At 35.8% G+C, this 26,504-nt stretch overlaps 1 protein-coding gene across 1 annotated transcript; it reads left to right on the top strand.

The window, feature by feature from the left end:
* YIPF7 (Yip1 domain family member 7) lies at positions 1-26,504 on the top strand. The gene is made up of 6 exons (XM_080796399.1): positions 1-111; positions 1,606-1,722; positions 11,025-11,185; positions 18,347-18,492; positions 22,810-22,991; positions 26,006-26,504. The coding sequence occupies exons 2-6, from the start codon at positions 1,607-1,609 to the stop codon at positions 26,166-26,168; spliced, it is 768 nt and encodes a 255-aa protein (XP_080652525.1). The 5' UTR covers positions 1-111; position 1,606; the 3' UTR covers positions 26,169-26,504.

Raw genomic sequence — 26,504 nt, 5'->3', positions numbered from 1 at the left:
AGAAACTTTTATGGAGAGCCAGCAGGTCATCATTTCACGAACTGATCTGTTATAAATTTCTCAAGTAAAGCTCCATTGCTTGGAAGATCTTTTGACATAAAAAATACAAAGGTATGTACCCAAGCCTTCTAATAAACTTGGCATTTAAACAAAACATGAAGCTGAGTTATGTAAGGAGTCTCTTACCCATAGTCGTGTTACATAAAGTATTGAATGTTACGAAACCTTACTGTATTCTATGACATTACTCTTCATGCTTTATAATAACATGTTTTCATGGACTGAGAAAGTTATGCTATTAAATTTTAAATTCTTTAAATTATAAATTATTAAAAAACTTAACATTCTCCAAGTCTTGATTTTAGTTTACATGATTCATCATAATTCATAGCTACTTCCACACATATTACTAATGAAAAATCTGGATTTATGAAGTCAAATATATGAACTGCTGCATCTAATTTTAGAAAAGCTTTCTGTATTTCCACCGAGCTGTAGAAATTTGAAGTATTTGACAATTACTCAAATATTTCTGATTAATGAAGCTCTTAGAGCTAAGGCTGTTTATGCAATTTCATTTGAAACTTATTATTAGTATTCCATAAATTATTAGATTATGTGGATTGCTCCTCATCATTTTTAAATTCACTCCTTTGAAATAGAATGCTTTAAAAAAAAAGATTAAAATATTGAGTTGAATAGCCATATTTCTCCACTTGAAAAGATTCTCCATTCTGTAATTTTTATCCAAAAAGCCACTATACCTTACTATTACTTTCTTCCCCACCTTTTTCTCCTCTCAAGTCCTTTTTCCTTCTTCTGGTATTTCTGGGCACAAGGTGTAAATCAAGATCACACACTCTTCTTCACTCCCTGAGTGAGTACAAACTAGGTAGAGAGTGTGTGTAGACAGATAAGACTCCTCCCTTAGCAGAACTGAGCCTTTCTCCCTCTGACTCAGCCAGAAACCTGGGAGTAGCAGGCAAGGTATGAGAAAAAGGAAAATGTTCCAAATACATTTTAGGAATTGGAAAGTAAAACTAGGAAATTGGTTTGTAGGATTTTGGTTTTTTTTTGTTTGTTTGTTTGTTTGTTTGTTTGTTTTGTGGAGGCATGGGGGAGGCTGTTAGCACATGTTAAAGCTCTAGGAAAAATGAAACTCAAATAGAATTATCATCAACCATTTGTCTTCTGGCTTGCAACATGTGTGCACACATTTAAAGTGAGGAACTAACACTGTTTAAGGGAAAACTTTCTAGATGTATACTGATTTAAAAATCTTTTTTTTTCTTAAAATGCTGGGAATAAGGAATTTGGTGAAAAATATTAGTTCTTTCTCGTCAGTTAATTTAGTCCAGGTCACAGTGCTCGTGAATGAAAATTTCAGAAAAGTTTGTTGAAGAAACACATTTTATAAATGATTTTCTAAATACATTTCCATACCTTTTCTTATACTTAATTTAACCCATCCAAAGAGTACCTTGTTCTCTAACAGGAATCCATCCATAATCACATCATCAGTTAAACCTTGTAAATGTCTCAATGTCTCAAAAGAAGTTCTATTGACTCATTAAGTTCTCAGTAAAAAACATTCTTATTTTTCAGGATGTCAAACTTGGGACAATTTGACTGCGATTTTTACCAATCTAATTATACTATTGATAATCAGGAGCAGGGTTCTGAAGATTCTAATACGTACGCATATGTTTATGAATCTAGCAAGTAAGTATTTTATATTGAAAAAATATGCTTTTGTTTTAAGAAGGTGTAATATTTTAGTAAGGGGTTTCCACACCAGGAGGGCTTCCTTGGGGAAAGCAAAAGCTCTCTCCAGCATATCTTGGTAAAATACCCAAGAAGAAATGCCAGGAAAGGTCAGAGAAATTAATTCAGCTCACCTCAGGCCCATATATAGGTGGGTGGTTGGGCTCCTCTTTTCAAAATACCACTTAACAGGGAGACTGAATATAGGCCCTGGACAGAACAGAAAACATTTTCATTTCACATGATATTTTTTGAGACACTGCTCAAAAAATAGATTTTATTTGACTAGTAAACATTTATCAAGTGCCTGCTGTGTGTTAGGAATCCCAATGATAAAAAAGAAATCTATAATCTTTTCCTTCATAAAATTTAAGAATTTATGTTGGACAGTGGCAATTAAATATGCATTTATACTTCAGTGTGAAAACTCCTAAATGGAATTGAAATAAACATATTTCAGAATGTGTTAGGTTTTTTTAAAGTTTTTTAAATTAACATATAATGTATTATAAGCCCCAGGGGTACAGGTCTGTGAATCACCAGGTTTACACACTTCACAGCACTCACCATAGCACATACCCTCCCCAATGTCCATAACCTCACCCGCCTCTCCCTCCCCCGCCCCCAGCAACCCTTAGTTTGTTTGTGAGATTAAGAGTCTCCTATGGTTTGTCTCCCTCCCAATCCCATCTTGTTTCATTTATTCTTTTCCTACCACCCAAAACCCCATGTTGCCTCTCAACTTCTTCATATCAGGGAGATCATATGATAATTGTCTTTCTGATTGACTTATTTCGCTAAGCATAATACCCTCTAGTTCCATCCACATCATTGCAAATGACAAGATTTCATTTCTTTTGATGGCTGCATACTATTCTGTTGTATATATATACACCACATCTTCCTTATCCATTCATGTTGATGGACATCAAGATTCTTTCCATAGTTTGGGTATTGTGGACATTGCTGCTATAAACGTTCGGGGGCACGTGCCTCTTCGGATCACTACATTTGTATCTTTAGGGTAAATACCCAGTAGTGCAATTGCTGGGTCGTAGGGTAGCTCTATTTTCAACTTTTTGACGAACCTCCATGATGTTTTCCAGAGTGGTTTCACCGGCTTGCATTCCCATCAACAGTGTAGGAGGGTTCCCCTTTCTCCGCATCCTTGCCAGCATCTGTCATTTCCTGACTTGTTAATTTTTGCCATTCTGACTGCTGTGATGTGGTATCTCATAGTGGTTTTGATTTGTATTTCCTTGATACTGAGTGATGCGGAGCACTGTGTTAGTTATTTTGAGTTGACAATTCAACTTGAGTTGAAAATAAAAATGATGAAGATTTTAGTAATTTAGCCTTTACTAGGGTAAATAGGGCATTTATGTTAAGAAGAATTGGTTCAAGTTCTGGCTCTAGCCTTTGTAATATTGGGAAAGATTTTTAACTTCACTTCCTGAGTACATTACACTGAGAAATAAGGAAATTAATAGTACCTACTTCATGAAATTATCATGAAGAACAGTTGTGCTAATGTGTAGGATTAGCACACTTAGACTAGTGAACCATGAGAAGGGTCAGACATTGGAACTTCTAAGCTGTTACTGAACTCTTCCTACACATTAGATACTATTGTGAACTGCATGTAAGTTAACTCATTGGATCCTCAGACAATCCTGAGATGAGAGCTAGTATTTTTCCCCATTTTACTTATGAGAAAACAGGAACCAAGAGAAATTAAGGATCTTTTTCAAGGACACACAACTAATAAGAAATGGGGTTTGGATTTTAGTTCAAGGTTGTTTGATTAGACCCAATACTAGGGTAGGCATATAATTTATTGTAAAATCAAGACACCTGTAAGAGTAAAATGTATGCTAGGAATAATGATGTTGGTACAATAGGACTACAACTAGGTCATCTTAGGTAAAGATGGGATGTGTAGTCACTGCTTCATTTCAACAAGTTTAAGCCAAATAACCACATAACAAATATTTCAAATTTATTAATTCTTGAAGTTTCATTTTCTAAACACAGATAAGTGCCTTGAAAGCTCCAGATAAAGAAGGAAAAGATAGAATAAATACAACAAGCAATGGGAACTCTTCAGTTCCAACTATGAACAGGACAGTTCGGAAATTGTTTCCACTAGCTGATCACTCCTGAAGACACAAGAGATAGGTGCTGTTTTCTAGCTACTCCTGCTGAACCATTACTCTAAGGTGATAGGGAAAGGATTGCTACAGAATGTTTTTAAAACTATAAAAGTTAAACCTCTGGAGTTTTATCCCATCAATGAACCTAGTCTATGTTGTCCAGCTTCAGTCAGGTATCGTAAAAATTTCCTAAAATGAAAAACAATCTATACTGCCTCCTTCACTCTCTTTCTATGAATATTATCATTAGGTATTTTTATCATTAGATTTTTTAAAAAATATATATTTATAAGAAAAATAGGATAAAAGCATAAGGCTATAGAGATTTGACTCAATCATTGCAGAATCTAACTACAGAAAAAGAACTTGATTTTATTTCATTTATGATTTATACTTTGAAGATCAAGAAAAAGTGTTTGGTGCCAGAAAAGTGTTAATCAGGCAGAGGGAGTAGCTTGGACAGTAAAGTGTTACAGGATGGTAACTCAAAATATATAATCCAAAATCTAATAGGATTTTTCTGCTCTATTCTCCTATTTCAGTGAAAGAAACTACTCACCTTCTGTTTCTTTTCTTCAGATGGAGTAAACACATGGGTAGCATCTATGATCTACATTTTCAAACTAAACAAAACTAAAAAATCTAATAAGAGAGAAACCAAGCTTTCTCTTTATGCAGGGACTCATGGACCACATCTTTCTCCCCCCAGCCCCCAGCACCAAACTACCACCCAATTTTATTTCTCTATTTGATTACACATATCAACATTGCCCAGAAATCAAGATGAAAATGAGATGGAAATGAACATAACCAAACGGGGAAAACTCAAGATTATATTAAATTGATGGCCTAACCTGCTTCAGTTCCTTAGCATTTAAATCCAAGTCGTGATTTGGATACAGTAACATTTAAATTCCAATCCATACTGCAAGTCTCAGGAATTAGAAAAGGGCATATTAGCTGTGGTAGTTTTATGAGGTACATAAAATGTGGAGTCAAGTCAGTGACTTACTAGTGTACATCAAACTCCAGAGATTTGATCTTTTATTCATACAGTGAATAGTTCAATTAAAATACACCCCAAAACAGAAAAAGATGCTAACCATCCTGGCAAAAAAACACAGGAATCCAGGGGATAGTTTTAATCAGTTAGTCTCCTTTTCTCTGTCTCTGTCCACCCCCACTCTCCTATAGGAAGCGAGTTTTGAAGATTTTATGCACGTATGTACATGTAAGTACGTATTTATTTGAGAGAGCTAGTGAGCACGCATGCGTACACATACACACATTCGCCTGAAGGACCAGGGGAGGGGGGAGGGGAAGAGAGAGATAGGAAGAGAATCTTGAGCAGACTCCACTAGGTGCCCCTGTTGGAGATTGCTTGAAAAACTTGCTCAGTGGCATACTGATCTGAAAGCTGGTTGACTGCAATTACTAAGACAATAAAAATATTTATATTAAAAAACAAGTTTTCTTATTTTAGGATAAACAGGAAGGAGTTTCCTCATTTTAAACAACTATTCAGTCATTCAGATAGACACTATTTCCAATACCTGTAACCTGTCCTCTGGGCTATATTTTCCCACTATATTTTTCTATTTTTTAAAATGGGAAATCTATTCAAATTATTTAGAGAAAGGACAAGATATTTCCACAGAAAAGGAGACAACAACTGGAAAACTCTCTTTGAATGTTTTCATAGGACTTTAACAGACGGCTACTGAATCCCCAGCTTTTCTGAATCCCCTGAGCTGATCTTCCTCTAGTGTGTCAAACATAGTTTTGACTCTGCCAATGGTATGCTGTCACCGTGCACCTGCTGGCTCGGCCAGAATCTGGGAATGATGTAAATGTCAGGTCCCCTGCTACCATTCCCTAAAACACACCACCATTCAACTGATCCTGTACATTTTGTTCTTACTGGGGATATTTAAAATACCAGATTTTACTGGCTCACCTGGAGACTGACATAAATAAACTGTTTCTGGGAGTACCGACTGTATTTCTTTAATCAACAGGGTATTTTGAGGGGTACCTGGGTGGCTCAGTGGGTTGAGCCTCTGCCTTTGGCTCACGTCATGATCTCAGGGTCCTGGGATGGAGACCCGCATCGGGCTCTCTGCTCAGCGGGGAGACTGCTTCCCCTTCTCTCTGCCTGCCTGTCTGTCTGCTTGTGATCTCTCTCTCTGTCAAATAAATAAAACCTTAAAAAAAAACAAAAACAAACCAGGGTATTTTTGTTGTTGATCAGTCATAGTGTTGTCTCAGGCTGTTTCAGGTGATGATGTTTCAAATTCTGAAACCCTTCCTAGTCTCAGGTTCCAGGAGGCATGCTATGTCATCTGGCTATATGAAATACACCCATACTTTAATATTAGTTAACATGTGAAGCTAGACTTTCAATGACTTGTACTTACCTGCTGGTGCATTTTTTACAACCTGATTTACACTCTAGCCCTCCATGTGACACTGGGAGTCAGCTCATCACCCCATGCCTCCTGGATCAGCTTGACAAAGGAAAGCAGCATCAGGTGACCATCATGAAGGAAGTCCAAACAGACAGTTTTAGAACAACAAAACTTTCAATAAAATACGTACCTAGTGACTATGTGATAGGACACAGAAAGCACATTTCTGTAATCATAAAAATTACTACTGAGTCTTTTAACAATGATCTTTTCTTTAATTAGTATTTTTTACTATGTCATGTGAGTTACCTTACAGTGCATCCTCAGTTTTTGATGTAGTGTTCCGAGATTAATTACAATGATCTCCTATATTTGCTTTGGGCAATGAATGTTAAGTCCTGCTGCCTCAGAGCCAGGGGAAATCTTTTCCCCAGCTGGAGACTATGTCTAATCTTAACACAACATCATCCATCTGGAGACTTGTTGGGAGTTTATAAACCCAGGTATGGATGGTGAAAAGGGAAATATGGAAGAATTAATTGGGTGAATGTGCAGAGAGTTTTTATACAGAACAGGTGTGTGGCTATTGTTTTATTGCTTAGAGACAGAAGTCCTGGCATGTGTATAGGGCAGATTCTCCTGGTTGGAAAACACAAGACTGGTGGGATGTTGTCAAAGTCAGTTTGGGTGTTCCAAGGAGACCAAAATGATGAAAAGTGAAAGATGACCAGCACAGAAGGCATATAAACTCCTGGCCTCCTATTTATGTTGTTTTCTTTGAGGAAGAGACAACTATTTACAAATACAGAAGATGCTGTTCCAGACTTTGTGGAAGATGTCTAGAATGCTTTAGTGTACATCTCAGGGAGAAAAAAACATACTAAGACATAGCTCATGCTTATTGATCATTTTTTGCATGCCCAGCGCTACTCTGAGTGCTTTACTTATTTCAGCTAATTTAATTTACAAAAACCTTCTGAGATCATCATCATCATCATTATTATTGTTATTATATAGCAGACTTTTTAATGGCTTGGGTATATTGGTAGAAGAACTGCAAGCCCTGTTCAACTTTAATATCAACAAATACTTTTTTTATTTAGTTCTTACTCATTCATATATTTTTTAACGACTTTATTTATTTATTTGACAGACAGAGATCACAAGCAGGCAGAGAGGCAGGCAGAGAGAGAGAGAGGAAGAAGCAGGCTCCCCGTGGAGCAGAGAGCCTGATGTGGGGCTGGATCCCAGGACCCTGGGATCATGACCTGAGCCAAAGGCAGAGGCTTTAACCCACTGAGCCACCCAGGCGCCCCTCGTTCATATTTTTTGAGGTATAGTTGATACACAATATTATATTAGTTTCAGGTGTACGACATATTGATTAGACATTTCTATGCATTAATTAATGTTCATCACGATAAATGTAGTTACCATCTATCACCATGCATTATTACAGGGTTATTGACTATATTTCCTATGCTGTATTTGTCGTCCTCATGACTTTTATATTTTATAACCAGAAGTTTGTACTTTTTAACGTCTTTCACCTATTTTGCTCATCCCCCAAACCTCCTTGCCTCTAGTAACCACTAGTTTCCTTTGTGAGTTCTGTTATTATCCTCATTTTACAGATGAGAAAACTAAGACACCGATGTAAGATAATTTGCCTAAGAGTATAAAACTGGGATTTGAACACAGACAGTATAACTCCAGAAGCACGTTTGCTAACCACTGCACTTGACTTAGGATAAATTTTCTCATTGGACTGTTTTTATAGGCAGAAGTGTAACCCCCACAGAATCAGGAAGCAAAAGAAGAGTAGTATGACCAAGAATGTTGCCAGTTGTCCTAAAGGAATCTTTTGCAGTCATCACATAGTTGTTTTAAATAATGTTTACAGGAAGAGGAGATGCCCACTAACAAAGTTAATGTTTAAACTCTACCAGCCAGAGTTCAGTGTTTATTTTGGTCAAATTCAGTTGACATTTGTTTCATCTGGAATAATGTGCGAAGTTAAATATCATCAAAATTTCAATATGCCTCTTCTCATAAAGCTAATTAAGATGTTGCATAATCAAGAAGAAGAGGAATATTTTGTTGATATACTCTGCAAAACTCCCATTAATACATGAACTATAGATATGATATAACCTTACCATCTTAAGTATTGGGTACACTAATCTAACTCATCCAACTGCCTTTAGTAAGTTAATAATTCAGGGCTATGTAGTTAACAAAGCAATTAGTAAAGTGTCCAAGATATATGGCTAAGAGCACACATCATAATGAACACTGAGTAATGCATAGAATTAGTGAGTCACTGTATGCCTGAAATTAATATAATCCTGTATGTTAACTATAATGGAATTAAAATTAAACAATAAAAAAAGAAATACATGGTTAAATAAAATTATGGTTATTCGTTGCAATTTTCAGAAAAAAGCCTAAAAGCTGAGAATTGGGTTATTTACAGAGTTTGTTGGGTGGACGTGTGGACTAATCATATGACTATATTGGTATTGCTTAGATTTCATTTATTGAGATATAGTGTCAATTGTTAGAGTCAACATGTACAAAGTTAAAAGATAAAAGGTGAAAATTTTAATTCAGACAGTGGTAGTGGGTGACCATGGTAATTTATGGGGCGCCTGGGTGACTCAGTGGGTTAAAGCCTCTGCCTTCAGCTCAGGTCATGATCTCAGGGTTCTGAGATCGAGCCCCGCATCTGGCTCTCTGCTCAGCAGGGAGCCTGCTTCCCCCGACCTCTCTCTGCCTGCCTCTCTGCCTACTTGTGATCTCTGTCTGCCAAATAAACAAATAAAATCTTAAAAAGAAAAAAAAGAAAAGCTTTTGAGGTTTCCTTTGTTGGATGGAGTTTGAAATTATACTTTCTTAAATAAATAGTGGGAGAATTTTAATATTATGCCTCCATTATAATGGGACAACAGAGACCAAGCTCCTGATAAAGAAGTTTTGCTGGATGAAGGAGCAGAGAGAGAGTAAAGAAAGAGAAAGGGATGGGAACTAGCTGGTAATGGACACTTTTTTTTTTTTTTTTTAATGTGTTTTTCTCTTTGCTGGGGTTGGGTCAATCACCTCTGCTAAATTTCCTCCTTCACAGAAATTGCTTTTCAGGGAGTAATTGTAAAAGTTACCTTTCCTCAAGCCTGGTTAGTCACACCTAGGCCTGAGTTATGGTGATGCTAGGACAGTTTGTCAGTGAAATAGTCCTGGTTAGATGCTGGCCCATTGAGTCAAATTTATTTTCCCCTTCTATTCTTCTAGAAATGCTTCCATTAAAAAAAAGGATAGATCAAGGGGGGCTTTTCATCAACCAACAAACCATTCAGGTTCTTATTTATAATTCATTTCTACCAATACTTTTGATAGTGGCTCTATTTTGCTGACAAAAAGAAAAAAAAAAGGTTAGGAATATGCCTCATGGCTAAGGGAACAATAACAGTAATCAACATGTGCTGTGGGGGATTCAAGAAGTATTACACCAGGTCCTTGCCCTTAATGAGCTTACCGTTGAGTTAGTGAATGATTAAACACATATATCTCTATTTTGGTAGCTCTATTTTCCAGAGAAGTTTATTTTCTCTGTCAAGCTTACTCATATAACGGAAGTTGAATATGTTATTCTTAGACTTCATATTAAGCGTAATGTTGGAAGGAAAGTATGAAAAGCCATTTCGTAAATATTTTAATGCAGAGAGATCACAGGGAGCTGCAAAGTTCAGAATCCTGAGCTGTATTTTTAGCTTAGTCCTTAGTGGCTCTGATGAAGGAAACTTAAACATGTTCATAAGGACAACTCCTTATGTGTCTCCCCCTTCCTTCAGGTGAAAACAATTTAAAACGATCAAATAACCTCATATACTTCTTTTTTCCCCTTGCTTCTTTTCTCTAGCTCTAAGAAATTATGTACTGAGTGTTGTTTTCCAACTTTCTCACACAAATGGTGAAATAAAATCCAATAAAAACGTGGTCAAGGAAGTATCAAAGTATCATGCTTCAACAAAACTAAATTGCGTATTTCAAAAGAGGGAATTTAAGCCAGCCATAGAGTCCTTTCAGGTACTCAAAGATAATTCAGTTGTCATTAATTATCTGTGAATGGCCAGAGCTAGAAGGTCAGTTTATGTATTTGTTTTTTCTTATGAATTGACTCTACTATTAAAACTGTGATTTTTACTTACTTTTGTTTCCACAGATTTATAGGGAATGTCTTTGGTGATTGCCTCTGAAAAAATCAGTAAAAAAGCAACATTGTATCATCTAAGCAGGGCTCAGACAGCTTCACTTAGGAGCCCAATCCCTGCAGAATTATTTTGCTACACTGGCCAAATCCTTCAGTCTCCATGAAACTCTGCTTCTTTACGTGTAAAATGGGATTAAAACTACAGTTTTTACCTTACAGAGTACTCATTATGTGAGAAAATGTGAAGCGAAGTGTCCAGCACATTGTCCATAATAAGTATTAGTTGGTATAGATCTTCCTTCTAGAAACTTCTCACAACGAGTTACTTCATTTTTTAAATTAAAGGTAAATTTTAAGCAAGTTATTTCTTTCATGGGTAAATACTCACAAAAACTAGGAGAACTCATAGAAGGAACATTGTAGTTTCCTTCCACCATTTGTCATGATATCCCATTCTGAGATGTATAAAATTCAATATTTTCCTTTCTCTAGACCACCAGCCAGCGAGCAGCCTCCGCCTGCCTTTGTCCCAGCAGAGATGCTCACGTCATCAGGTTACGAGGGACAATATTTTCAGCCAGCATCCAACCCGGATTATTATTCGCAATCTCCTTACATTGACAGTTTTGAGGAAGAGCCTCCTTTGCTAGAAGATAAGTTAAGGAAGTGCTATTAACGTGTGTACAGCTAGAAGAATAATAGCAATAATCAGCACGTAATGTGCGGTCAGCATGCTGTGTGTTTTATGTGTGATCGTTCCATGTATAAACAAGTCTGCCAGACGAAGGTGCAGAAACCGTTGGACGTTTGTCTCATGCTTGTGTGGGGAAAACTGAAAGTAGATGTGTTACCGTTGCTGTGCTATTAACTGCAGTTATTAAGTGTTTCTTTGAGTTGTTGAAGTGTGGACTCCCTGACTGAGGCTAGACAACAGTGAACACATCTTTGAGCAGAGAGGTTGCATCAAAGTAATGACTCTTCCCATCCCAGTGAATAAGCTGCTTCATAATAGCACATTGTACCTTCTGCTAGGATGCCTGGGGCCAGGGGGTAGTTTCTCAATATTTCTTAATTGTCATAGAGACAAGCCAGTCTTTTTTTTTTTTTTTTTTTTTTTTCCTTCCCTGGCTCGGAGGAGCCCCCTCATCCCAGCTGGGTATGGCTAAGTGGGGAGGAATATACGATTCCAGGGAATAGCACTCCTGGTGGCAAGGGAACTGGTGGACCTTTAGGATTGTCCTTTAGGAATCTTTTTTAAAGATTTTATTTATTTATTTTGACAGACAGAGATCACAAGTAGGCAGAGGGGCAGGCAGAGAGAGAGAAGAGGAAGCAGGCTCTCCATGGAACAGAGAGCCCGATGTGGGGCTCGATCCCAGGACCCTGGGATCATGACCTGAGCCCAAGGCAGAGGCTTTAACCCACTGAGCCACCCAGGCGCCCCTAAATAAATAAAATCTTTGAAAAAAAATTTAAGAGCCAAGAAGAAGTATGAATATATGAATAGTCAACAATTATGCTCTCACCTCTTTATATGTGGTCAGTGAAAAGGGCGAGATTAAAATTCCCAATATTTAATATTTTACATCAAAAGCTCAGTGTTTGCCTCACATGAAGAGAGCTAACCACCTGACATTAAAACATTCTTTCCTTGAGTTCAAAATTTAAAAAAAGGTGAACAATTTTAACTACTCAGAAAAGAACAGGAAATGATATCAAAGGTTTGTTGGCTGTTTAGAAGCCAGTTAGATTTGGGGGATCAGTTATGTTTAACCAATTCATTCCAGTGTGCCTCTGCAATAATAATCAGTACCTTAAAATTATGTTATCCTTATTAAATATTCTTCTTGATTCCACCAACATCTCTACTTTAAAAAAAATCAGTTGTTATAAAATAACCTATGTTCAATATAGAAATTTGGCAAATAGAGAAACATATGAGTAAAAATATCAAGACCACCTAAAATTTTGTCTCTGTGACATGACTTCCATGAATGACTTGATGTATTTTCTTCCAGCTTTTAGTCTATTTTTATGAGTATGTATGTGTGAAATACATATATGTAAATATTTTGCATAAGAATGTATGTATTTTAAGTATATATGCTTAAAAGTGAAACACTATATTTTTGAATATGTGTGTATTTATGAATGTTTAAAAATGAAAGTTGGATCATACAATGGCTATAAAGTTCTATAGTTTTTAAAGTTACCTAATATCAAAATTATTTCTATGCATGCATTCTTTAAAGTCATTAAATATTATTTGAAAATATATAGAATGGCTTCATAATATTTTTCATATAAAAGTACCATAATTTAAACTCACCTTAAAGGTTAATCCTTATAATAAGAAATGCTTTCGTGAAGTAAGTAACTTTCATCTCTACAGAGTCTGTCCTTAGGATGGATCCATAACACTGGGATTACTGGGTCAAAAGGTACTTACACTGTCAAACTGATCTAGAAAAGGATGACCCCTACACCATCATAGTAGAATATGAGATATTTTTGTTAATTGGATGGGTAAAAAGCAATACTTTGTAGTTCTTGATTACTAGAAAAGTTACACATTTTTTTATGTTTATTGACTATTCTGTTTTTCATATTCTTTGTCAGATTTCTTATTTGAACCTTAAAATTTTTTCTTTTCTTTTTTGATTTTTAAAGATATTGATTTGGTAAGGACATTTAATGATTACCTGGAATATGTATTGCAAACATTTTTTCCCAGGTGGTGTTTGCCATCTAATTCATTAATAGGATACTAAATCATATAGAAATTTTAATATTTATGTTTTTAACTCTGTAATATTTTTCTTGGTAAATTTTATTCAGAATATATTTCTCCAGCTCTAGGTACTGTTTATATCCTCTTGCATATTCTTAAATTTTAAAATTATCTTTTTGTTTTGCACTTAAATTTTTGATTCATTAAAAATTATTTTAAGTTAGTATGTGAAGTAGGATTTAACATTTTTTTCTTTAATGAGTATCAAATTTTTCCTATAACATTTATTGAAAATAATCTTTTCTTTTCTGCTTGTCTAAATGTCTCTGTTGTGATATTCTAAACTTGAAGGCATCCTCCCTAATATCTTATTAACTTCAAATAGGATATATACAAGATGTCTTCTCCCACTTTATGTAACTTAGAGAAAATTCTTAGATTTTATTTTCTCTTTGTGATTGTCCCCACCAAATTGCTAATGTATTAGAGATGCAAGCAATTGCACCTAATATAATTTTGCATTTTGAATCTATGAAATTTCTAGATGCTGATTCAATACATTCCTCAGGCTGGGTGACTTTGTGAAAGTCTAGAGCCTCATCTGTTTCAAAGATATGAAAAAGCCACAGGCAGGGTTTCTAGGATAAGGTGATAAATGTCATTTGCTAGTTTTTATTGAGTATATACCAAACAGGGTGTCACATTATGAAGCTATAATAATTAACATCCCTTATGCAAAAATATGTTATTTGAAAGTGTGCTTCTTTATTCCTTAAATACTTTGTTGTCTAAAAGACTTGTTTGGTGATTTTATGAAAGAATGATAACTTTTGCTATTTGATTATGTACAATCAATATGTTAACAAATATATCTTGAAGAATAATAGCCAATTCAAGTCTGTCAAACCAGAAAAATTACTGTGCTGTTCAGTACTTATATTTGTAGCACAGACCGATGTTTATATTTAAAAGGCCAGTGCCACCATTTGCATAGAAAACAAAGATATTAACTCATTTTTATAGCATATATATCATATACTTTACTACCACTAGATGACAGCAAAACAATAAATTTTACATTCAAATTTCACAGCGGTTTCATCTTTTATCTTGTATAATAAGGTATTATATTAGGATATCTACAATTAATAAATACTTATAATCTCATTTTCATACCTTATAATTAATTTGAAAACAAAATATTATGGAGACATATTTTGTAGAAAACACATAAATTCTTTTTTGGTATGACAATATTTAGTAGGTCTTATGTTCACTCACCGTTTCATGACTCGATGTGGAAACATGTGCAGAAGTTAATGATGCCATCAAATAAACATCCGAAATCAGTAATAATGCCTCACAAGGCATTCAGGAATAATTATTATGCTTTTTGAGGAAAAAAGGTATTTTGAATTAAAGGCCACTGTGTTGTGGCAAATGCTGAAAACATATTACTAACATAAATGTCTTAATCGCAAAAAAAGTTTGAAAACAACGTAAGGCTTAGGTGAAATTAATTTAAGCTACAATATTTCTCAGTTTTTAAAATCTGTTTTTTAAAAATCACATGACACATTCTAACTTCATTTTAAGCTCGGTGAATTGCTCATCTCCTCCACAGCGTCTGTTTGTTAAGACATATATAACTACACGGTGATAATAGAAAGAATGCAGCACAAAAGTTGAAATGGATGTGATTTATTCACTATTAACCAGTCAAATTCTTTCTTTTTAAGCTAGGGATAGCGATGGTCAGCCTGGATATGAAATAAGTGAAGAAAAAGATCCTTACTACTGCAGTGTAGACCAATGTCTGTCCAACCTTTTGAAAATGTCTAGGTCCCTGTGAGAGTAAGACCCCTCTATGTCATGGCAGGCATTAAAGTCCGTCTGGTATTGTGTGTATGGAAAGTCAGATATGCAAGGTGTCGGGTGATATGTGCAGGTATAAAAGCAGTTGAAGTATACTCTGTATCGGACCAAAGACTGTCACTGTCCTGGGAAGGGAAGTTGAATGCTTTGTACAAATGATTTAGGGAAAAATCCTTCACATGGGAGAACTGAGCTCAATTAAAAAAAAAAAAAATACAACCATTGTGAGATTAGATACACGTTGACATCCATAACTATATGATTAAAAGCAAGATTTTTGGTTTTTGCTGTTTTGTTGTATGTGTGTGTGGGGGGTGTGTGAACCTTTATATTCACCCCTTCCTGGGTCTCCCACCCTCAGCTAACCAATTTTCTACTCCGTTTCTATGAGGTTGACTCTTTTTTCTCCTTGATTTTAGATTCCACAAATGATACTACACAGTATTTGTCTTTCTCTATTTTTTTAAATTAACATAATGTCCTCAAGGTCCATCCATGTCATTGCAAATGGCAGGATTTCCTTCTTTCTCACGAATGAATATCCCATCGTATGTATATCCCACATCTTTTTTATCTGTTCACCCACTGACAGACATTTAGGTTGTTCCCTTGTCTTGACTATTGTGAAAAATGCTGCATTGAACATGGGAGATCATATATCTCTTTGATGTCCTGTTTCCATTGCCTTTGGATATATATCCAGAAGTAGGATTGCTGGATCATATAGAAGTTCTTTTTTTTTTTTTTTCCCCTTTTTTCTTTTTTTAAATTGGCCAGGTTCAGTGCTCAGGTCAAACGGTTGGCTGCCAACCATTGCAGCTGCCCTGGGGACTGACCCGCAGTGTTCTCTGCTAAAGCCACCATCTCTAAAAGCCCATGTCCTCCAGCTGTAGGTGGACATGTTGTCAGCCTGGCCTGGGCAGAGGCCACAGTGGGGTGATGGGAACGCTTATTATTATTATTTTTTTAATTTTTGAGGAATCTCTGTACTGTTTTCCACAGTGGCTGCATGAATTTACATTCCCACCTACAGTGCACAAGGGTTCCCCTTTCTCTACATCCTAACCAATACTTACTTCTCATCTTTTTGATAATAGCATTCTAATGAGGAGTGTGAGGTGATACCTCATGGTGGTTTTGACTGCATTGCCCTGAGAATTAGTGATATTGAGAACTTTTTCATGTACCTGTTGGACATTTGCTTGTCCTCTTTGGAAAAATGTCTATTCAGGTCCTCTGCCTCTTTTGTAATTGTATTGTTTGTCTTGGGGAGGAAACACAGGTTCTTGAATTAGATTCTCCAGCATTGAAACCTGTATTTTCTGTTACTAGTTCAGTGACTTTGGACAAATTCTTCATATTTCAAAAACTCAGCCATCTGATGCACAAAATAGGAATAAAATAATAGCCCTAGCCTCATTACATGTCTGTAAGACCAATGCATACAAATCTTGTAGAGCTCACAGCAGAATTCAGTGAAAACAGTAAAAACAACAACAAACAAACAAACAAACAAAAAACCCATTCAGTTCTTTTTAGTTGAAATGCATTGTTCTTTAGTTTATCTCTAATTTTTCTGGGTCTCTGGCTTATTCTTATTCAAATTTAAAATGATAGAAGCAGAGTAGTCAGCATGATTATTGGGTCCTAAATAGTAAAGTCATGTTCTTCTTTTTGAATGTTCTTTTTTCCTACTCAAGATACATTTTAATGTTTATCTTTATGAACTGGTGAGAAAAGAAACCGATGCAGTGTTACTATTTATTTCTGTATTCAGTGGATGTCAGATAGCTAGGTTTAAAAAAAAAAATTAAATAAAAATGTAAGAGGGGCAGGATCTAGCAGAAGGGTCTGTGATGTGGCAGTCAGAATTACTTAAAAACAAGGTATTGGGGGAAAATAGATATTTCTAAATGAATTTGGACTCATGGACACTAAGCTCCATTGATTTTGAATATTTTATTCTACCACCACCACTCACAAAAGGGAAAGGTTAACTTGTCTCAAGAATTTAACTTTGGGTACATAGATTGAACCACACTAGCACAGACCTTTTTAAAATATGGGTATAAGAAAGAGCCATCCTTTTTTCTCCTCTGTGAAGGATAAGGCAATTAGCATACAACTACTTTTCTCATCAGGCAAGGTGGAAATAAAATCCCAGATCTGGGCTAAATATCTTTACTTTAGATAATACTGCTAATTGAGCAATTATACCGTGTTTGATATATAAGTATGATATGATTTCAGAAGTGTTGTTCCAGGATTTTCTGCCCCTTTTGCGCCCACAGTTCTTGGTCACAATGGTTTGAAGAATGAAGAGGTAGGCCAGATGAAGAGTGGAGGGCAGCCAAAGCAGAGTTTATTGAGTGGTAGTATAAAGCTCCTAGAGAGGGTGGGGGGCCCAAGAGTTTCTAAGAGGGTTTTTTATGAGCTCTTTTGCAAAACTATCTTAAGCAATCAGAGTGTGCTGAGTCATGCCAATCAGGGCTTTGGTCACTTATCTGTCTCCCTATTAGGTTCATGTCAGCATACTGATGGTCTTTTTTGCTGACAACTGGTGCTTATGTCTTAACTGCCCATTACCTATGATAGTGACATATGCTTTGTGGTTAATTGTCTTATTTTAGGATGTTTTGCTGAAGTCATTTCTGCAAAGGCTGCAAGCAGAATGCTAGTCTAGTCTTGTCTAAGCTGGAAAACAGGTTGTCAGTGCTGTTTTATTGTAGCTATCCTGACTCCATATATTGTTGTTGGGGACACTGGCCCTGACTCCCTAACTATCTAACTAACACCTAACAGTGTTATCAAGGGAAAATGGGGGGGTTTGTTATATCTAATATTTATTAAGCAATAGGATGGGACTTTGGGTCTCTTAGCTACCATTTTACTTTATTTTTTATTGTAGAACATCTATTTCCCAATTTTCAGCTAGATTTTAAGCTTATATTTGGTGCATAAGGCATGGAAATTCTTCCTTGATGTAATTATTTCTCTAAAATATTTCTTTAGTTCCTTGCTTGGGAACAACAAATCTTCTTTTGTTGTTGCTAAATTACTGCATATTGCATAGAACTTTAGATTTTGGAGGTGTAACAATCTGATGAAAGTGCTAAGTAAATTAATGAGCTATGTTAAATTTAAGTAAACATTGTCCATGTTTATTTTTTATATTTATATTATTCCTTTTGTTTGTTTGTTTTTGCAGAACTTGGAATTAATTTTGATCACATATGGCAAAAAACCTTGACCGTGTTAAACCCGCTGAAGCCAGCAGATGGCAGCATTATGAATGAAACGGACCTCACTGGGCCTATCCTGTTTTGCATCGCTCTGGGAGCCACCTTGCTTCTGGTAACAGACTGCAGCAAGCGCCAGATTTTAATGTGTGTCAAGTGTCATTTTTGAAGAAGTCTTTGTTAATACAGAAGAATATATGTTACTTGATAAAGTGTAGTTTATTTAATTTATAACTACACTTTTTTTTTTTTTTTTTTGGGAGGCATAGTTAATTGAACCATAGTGATAAAGAGAAATAACCCTCAAGTATTCGGACAGAAAAAATATAAATTTAAACAGAGTATCAAAAATCAAATCACCAAGCAAGTTTTCAACAAAGCAGGCAATCCCTTATGTCTTTCTTGTTATTCAGAAAAGATTGTCAATTTGAAAAAGTTGAAGGAACACATGGATTTGGGGAAATACTGGCCCGAATGTTATTTCTTGTTTTCTGTGGCACTTCTGTTGTGACACCAGAGAAATCCTTTCTCTTTGCTCATCATTTTCTCTGCTATAGGGGTGTACCTATAGAATATTTCAAATACTGTGTGAGGTATGAGTATGAGATGAGTCTCCTTGTTGCCGGTTAGGTTATTCTGAGTACATTGATTCGCAATGTGTAGCCAGTGATTTGTATATTCAACCTATATATTTCTCTATTATTTGAGTTTTCTACATTTTATATAGGCATTTTTTCCCCTTGACTTTACCATTCGTCTTGTGTATGGGCCTCTTTCATTCTTTAAATCTGGACTAATGTGATTGAGTCCCCAAAGAAGTAAAGAAAAACACATTTCCACCCACGTTAAGTTTAGAAGACATTTAGCTCAGACTTTAGAAAAATGTTTCATTTAAAGAAAAAGGAAGAAAAAGAGAAAATGTCTATGATTTTAAACCAAGGAAGTAAAGACCATATGTGAAAAACAGAGGATGAAAAAGATGGTCAGGCCAGTCTGAAAAGTATAGTTTCATTAAGGGACAAAGAGATAAACTTGACAGGAGAAAGAATACAGGAAATTAAAAATTCTAGGAAAAGCCCTTAAAATAACTCTTCAGTCCACTTCTCTGTCTCTTGGCTATCGACTTTCCATAAATGCTTTTTTCTCCACTATAGTTATAGTTTTCAAAAGTAGATGTAAAATGTATTTGCAACTAAATAAATTTTCACTTTTTATTTATTAATTTATTTTATACCAGTCAAAATACTTATAGCAATCTAGTTTCTGCATGGTGATATGATTAATAATCACATCATATTTATCCAATACAATAGTATTTAGTGATAGCATCTTATTTCTTCCTTTGAACTACAGCAAATGAAAATACTCTGTAAATCAAACACTGTATCAACTAGAGTTTTAATTTAGTCTCTAACTTCCCTTCTTTCTTTGTCACAGTAATTTGATAATCTTAGCTACTAAGTTAAGACCATGTCAATTAATCAAATAGAAACAATCAATTTAATATATTAAACCATATTTCTTTTTCAAGTGATTTTTAATATAACAGCTGTTTGTTTTCTTATAGAAAATGTTAGCATTACCACCCCTTAAAGGAAAGCATTAATCCCATTAAGATCTCTTTGGGGTGTATAATGTTAGTTGGAATTATTTAAATATCCTTTTAAGTACAAAACAATATAGGCAAAGAACTCAAATGGAAGTGAGAAATCGAACGTACCCCTAACTTTGCCTCTAGGTATGATCTTGAGATTTTTGTTTCTTATTTCTTCATTTCTTCATTTTGAAGACAAAAAACACTTATGTAAGTGGTTCTTAAGGTTCCTTTCAGCTCTAAAATTTGGAGGAATATGTGAAAGTGCATATTTTCTGAAATATTTTAAGCAGACATTATCAGTTTTATTTTCCCATTCGATGTCATTACTTCAGAATTGATTCTAATACATGCAGAGCAATAAAGACCAAAAACAACAGAAAATCACCCAGGTATACACTAATGAAGTCAGATTTCACTCAGAGCCCATTTGAAACTAAACTAACCATGCCCTGGGTATCTAGAATTAAAATGTAAAAGAAAAGTTTATGGGCTGGTATATGCATTGTACTAGAGAAAGCAAAATTGAATCCAAAACAACAATTTGTTCATTTTCTCCAGAGGCATAAAACTCATGATCACATACTTATCATTTTTATAATTTATGTTGACATAAGGCATGACATAGTATCTTTTAGTGACTTTCTTCATGTTGAAGGAGGCAAACCAAGAGGACAGCTTCAAACAGTTAACATAAATTTAGTTTTATTTTTGCTGTCAAAATTATTTCACCCCCAAAACAAGGAAGATAAGTGGTTTAAAATTATGGCTCCCTTTAATTTTTCCGGTAGCTCTAAGAGTATGATCTGGAACGGGAACATGCATGACCAATGTAAAAACATAATCAGAAGAATAATGAGTATTTCAAATTCAGATTTAGTAATGAGAGTGGTACAAGGAGGACACGTAAAGTTTTGAGGTTAAGAAGAAATGGAACATTGGCTTTCCATTTTAGTTACAAGCCCTTTTTTAGAATTTGAAACAAATTAAAAATGGTGATGGCCCCTGCCAAATGGAATCACAACTTAGAATGGATAAACTAACAAGAGAAGAGATGAGGAGAACAGTCACTAACTGATATCCCAAAGGGACAGTTTTACTCTCAAATTAATTTTGTCCACCCTCTATATATCCTGCCCTTTTTATAAAAGTGCTTGGGGTCAGAAAGTTCTAGCTCTGTGTGTTTTGGTTGTGGGGAAGTTGTCCTTCACCGTTACAGCTTTCGCTACCTCAGAATTATCCCATCCAATTAAAATATTAAGTAGGATGTTTCTCTAATACAAGTGATTTTAAATGGTCACTATTTTCCAAGTGGAAAAAACTCACCCAATAGAGCAATAACTAAGAGGGTTCTTAAGCATGTCCATTAGCATTATTAGTATTATTTCACAAGATAGCCATGAGAATACAAAATTACTCAGTAAGAACTCATTATGGCTACTGCAGGAGAGAATTCTGCAAGCACAGCCCAGGGACATTTTGTGAAAGGACTTGGTAGTGACCAATCTCCCCATCTCTGTAGAGGAAGAAGAACTCAAAACAGGTAGACAATTTTGAACATTAAAATGGTCATAATATTCCCCATTAATTAATTGCAAAGTAAATATCTCTTTACTCTGTAAGACATAAAGACTGTATAGATAACAACCATGGAGAAGAAAACATGACAGATAAAAAGCTCATTCTCCGCATTTACCAGATCCTTCCTTGTTTTGCATGATTCCCATGAAAAACAGAGTCAGCTTATTCAATATTTACCCAGAATTTCTAATCAGCCTTATGTAAATAGAAAAACTAAGTGTGTTCTTTACTGGAGCTTTGGCATCCTCAGGTAGCAAACATTAAAATATCCTCTGCTGAATCAATAGTAGTTTGTGACTTTCTCTGGGTGAGTTTAATGGGACTATTTCAGCTCCCAATCCCTAGTGCCTGTGGGAGATGGCTCTTTTTATGAGTCCTCAGAAAATCAGTGTTGTATCCTGAACACTACTGATTTCCCTTTAACAGTACTTCTTGTATGATTCAGTACCAGTTGGTTTATATAAACCAGGTTTTCATAAAGTATGTTCAGTTAAACTGGTAATAGGAATTAGGAAAACAAAGGATTCCGTGGTCAAATAAGTTTAGGATATGCTAGGTTAAAAAAGGTCGAGTAAGTCCCGTTATTTTAAGACATGGGAGAGCTCCTATAGGTGTCCAACATCTAATTTTAGAACCAGACAGGCTAGGTTCTACGCCAAGTTGTACCACTTAACATTTTATTTTCGGCAAGTTGTATATTCTCTTCACCTTAGTTTCCTCATGGGTAAAATGAGTATAATAATGGTACCTACCTCATAAAGTTGTTGTGTGGATTAAATAATTTAATACATGTGAAATGCTTAGAATAGGATCTAACAGTAAATCCTGTAGGTATTGGTTAGCATTACTCATTTGCCTTGTAAAATCTTCAAGATGAAATCAGATTTTTTTCATCCATTAATTCATTCATTTAATTATTTAACAAATAGGGAGAGTAAATACATTCTTACTTATGTCTTGTACTTCTAATAGGTGATAAATGATTTTTTTAAAAAATCCTTGAAATTTTTCTCATCTTTTCAGTGGCATGCACGGGCCACCCCGAATCGAATATAACCAGGAGTATTTGTTTTCAGGACCTGAAGTCATACGATAGTCAGTGTTTTCTCCAGAACTCCCAGTCTCCTGATGACTGTGCCCGACAGACATGAAACCGTGTTGAGCTGATTGATTCTAAAATGCTCTCTGCTCTGTTGACATTCCAATTTCCTCTTGATCTTTGCTGTGTGTTCACCTGTGTCCTTCCCATTGTTTCAGGCAGGAAAAGTTCAGTTCGGTTATGTGTATGGCATGAGTGCCATAGGTTGCCTAGGGATTCACACCTTACTAAACTTGATGAGCTCTTCAGGGGCGTCTTACGGCTGCGTGGCAAGCGTCCTGGGCTACTGCCTGCTCCCCATGGTCATCCTGTCCAGCTGCGCCATCTTCTTTTCACTGCAGTAAGTGCCTGCGCGCCCTAATGGACCCCATGTGCACAGTCCTCTCTCAGGCTTGCCACACCGGGGTGACAGTTAACCTCTTTTCTGATCCTTTTGGGAATGGAATTGGGGAAACTTTGGCTATGAAAAGCGCCACACAGATTCAGGAAAGTGGGTCAGTTTGGGCTCAGGTACTGTTCCTATTTGGATGATTTAAACAATAAATTCAACCAAGTTATCTGTGAAAGTGGCACTTTGGAGGTGGTTGCAGTCTTCAGTAAGAACCATTGTCTGGGGTAATAGAACAACTGCATGAATTCACTTGTTTGATTTTGGAAGAGTTGCTGCCTGGTGAACACTGACGAATTGCTTCAGCTCCCAGGCATTCTGCCTTTGAGGCGGCAAGCAACTGCGCTTTCTCAGCTGGGCTCCTTGCAGTGAAGAATTCCCAGGAACCCTGATGAGGATATTAATGCTGGAGAACTTTATAGCATATATGCTCAGCCAATAGATTTTTTTTTTCTTTTTTACTTCCTGGGAAGTTAGGATTTGCAATTCAAAACTATTAATGAGGATCCAGTAGATATATTTCTGTTGGGCAATTTCCCAGGGCATATGAATGAACATCACTACCACAGTTTGGGGAGAGCAAGTAATTACATAGTCTTTTGTCCCCTACATGCTCAGAACTCAATAAACATTTGCCATCAGTGCCCATTCTTCCACATCCAAAGGAGACACAATTTGCAATTTTTTGGATGAGCCACATTTTAGGTTATTAACACTACACTGGATAGTGTATTATATAAAAAACTTACCAATGCCAAAGGTAGACATTGTAGGAGAGCCTTTACGAATTTTGTTTAGATGTCTCATTTAGTTTTTTAATAACATTATTGAGAGTGACTTAGTTGGAAATGCTTCTTTGTTTTAATATGGTCTCTCATATATATATATTTACCTCGAGTGGGAGGGGCAGAAGGAGAGGGAGGGAATCCCAAGCGGATTCTTTAGCAAACTTTTCCATTTACTGTGTTGTTTGGTACAGACATTTGACATGTTAATACAGAGTTTATTTCTACAACTTCTATTTTGTCGAAAGCTTTTGCCAAAGAATGCTATAATCATTTACGATTTAAAAATTTGAAATTTAAAACATTATTTCCAGCAAAGTTAAAATGCTCCATTTGAGCATCTCAAATGACTCCAGATTATTAGGGGAAGAAAATAAAAACTAAAATGAGATTCTGAGAATCATCAGAAGTCTGGACCCTTATTCATTAGAGATTCATTCTGAAATGATAAAGGATGATTTAGAAATCTTTTAAATTATATTAAAGGAGAGTAAATTATCCAACCCCCTAAGACTATTATACTGAAATTTCCTTTTTGGGCATATTACTATATCATTCAAATCAATCACATATAATTTTACATTTTTGTTCATAAAAACATTTATTAGGTTGACCTATAAATTTTTCCTAATATATATTAATTAAACCAGTACATATCATATTTATTAGAGGACTCTTTAAATATTTTTGGTTTATTTATGATCCACAGCATCAGAAGCCATATATCGTATAGTTTTTCACTGGTTCAGTTATTAAAAGTAAATATTTTTGTCATTCTCACAAATAATAAACATAATTCTCAACTTCAGATTATACCAGGATCGAGTGAGACAGTGTAGTTTGATGGTGAAAGGAGCAACGTGGCATTGGGAATTTGGAGATCTTGACCTAATGCCATTCCACTGTGTAATTTTCCTCATGTCACTTCATCGATCTAAAGCTAGGGACTAGCTATCTCGTGATCTTTTGTAGATCTTAGAGCTTATTTTTCTAAATAACACATTCTATTTTGCACATAAGGAATGAAATTTACTCTTTACTCCCATACTTCCTCTTTTATCCCCATGGTGGCTACACTTAACTACCTTATTTACCCATTCATTCTTTTTTTTTTTAATATATTTTTTAATTTATTTATTTGACAGACAGAGATCACAAGCAGGCAGAGAGGCAGGCAGAGAGAGAGGGAGGAGGAAGCAGGCTGCTGAGCAGAGAGCCTGTTGAGGGGCTGGATCCCAGGACCCGGGGATCATGACCTGAGCTGAAAGCAGAGGCTTTAACCCACTGAGCCACCCAGGTGCCCCTACCCATTCATTCTTTTAGAGCCTATTGCCTCCACAGTTATTTTTGAAGATATCAATTTGAACAAATCCATCCCAATATTCTAAAAAATCCACAATACACCTACAATAGGAATCTTCAGTAATGAGGTGGGAGGCCACACACATATTTGTGTTCCCTACTTGAAGTGTGTCAGGCTTTGCTATTTCAGATAGAAACCTGAAAAGCGGACGTGGGAGCAGTGGGGACGAGGCCCCCAGCTGGATTACAAGTCCAGTTTTCTTTCTGTTCATACCATGCATCAATTTGGAAAGAGAGTGTGGGAAAAAGAGTGTGTAATTACAAAAGAAAACCCTAAGCATAGTTTTTGTTTTTTTTTTTTTGTAAACATGGTCTTTTTTTTTATTATTATTATTTTATTTATTTATTTGGGAGAGAGAGAAAGCATGAGAGGGGAGGGTCAGAGAAAGAAGCAGACTCCCTGCTGAGCTGGGAGCCTGATGTTGGACTCGATCCCAGGACTCTGAGATCATGGCCTGAGCCAAAGGCAGTTGCTTAACCTACTGAGCCACCCAGGCTCCCCTAAGCATAGTTTTTATAAAAGGTTTTCAGGAATTGGGATTTGAATGTTGACAGATGATGGTAACTGTAGGTGAGTTTTTGTACTCCTATGAGTTCAAGTTTTACTGAAGTATAAAATGTTTACCTCTGATGGGGAATTTGACTCACAAATTTTCAAGCTGGCCACGGCCTTTGACTTCATACAGTTCTTCACCCTCATTTTGCAAATGGAGAAAGTAGTTATAAATATCGTACCAAGGACGTTTCAGAGGCAGCTTTGATTCAATAATCTCCTTTTCTCTTGATAGAGGGTAATCATCTCTTTTGTCTTTGCTATAGGGGCACCTTCGGAACTGTGTTGGCGCTGGTCATTGTTGGCTGGTGTAGTCTCTCGGCTTCCAAAATCTTCAGTTCAGCCTTGGGCATGGAAGGACAGCAGCTTCTCATTGCGTACCCTTGTGGCTTACTTTACGGACTTTTTGCCCTCCTAACAGTTTTCTGAAGAGTATTTGAGATGGCGTTTCAAGATTCTATTTGTTTCCTGTTCGTATTATCCTGGAAATGTGTTAGCATTCAAATTCGGTAATATGATTTCTGCTTTATTGCTGTTGAGAGAATAATAAGCAAAGAGACAAAACAGCACTTAAGGCTGGTACTTTAATAACTTGTTTGGTTTGAATGATGTTTTGCTTTTTGGTTTGGTGCATTAAAACATTTTAAAATGCTTTAAAATCAAAGGGGATATAGTTGTTGTACTGATGCTGTACCCTGCTTTTCTCAATGGATCTATTTTTAAGAAATTGTAAGTAAATAAAATCATATGATGACTGTGTAAAGT

Source organism: Martes martes (assembly GCF_963455335.1).
Source record: "Martes martes genome assembly, chromosome: 2".
In the NCBI taxonomy this organism is placed as follows: domain Eukaryota; kingdom Metazoa; phylum Chordata; class Mammalia; order Carnivora; family Mustelidae; genus Martes; species Martes martes.
Note: the sequence above shows the minus strand (reverse complement) of the source record. Positions and strands in the feature narration are given on the sequence as shown.

What these genes read in the sequence shown, in the direction of transcription:
- YIPF7 (XM_080796399.1), top strand. Translation starts at nt 1,607, where the DNA reads ATGTCAAACTTGGGACAATTTGACTGCGATTTTTACCAATCTAATTAT. An exon ending in AGAGCCTCCTTTGCTAGAAG is followed by an intron (nt 11,186 to 18,346) that starts ATAAGTTAAGGA and finishes TTGTTTTTGCAG; the next exon opens with AACTTGGAATTAATTTTGAT. An exon ending in GCCATCTTCTTTTCACTGCA is followed by an intron (nt 22,992 to 26,005) that starts GTAAGTGCCTGC and finishes TCTTTGCTATAG; the next exon opens with GGGCACCTTCGGAACTGTGT.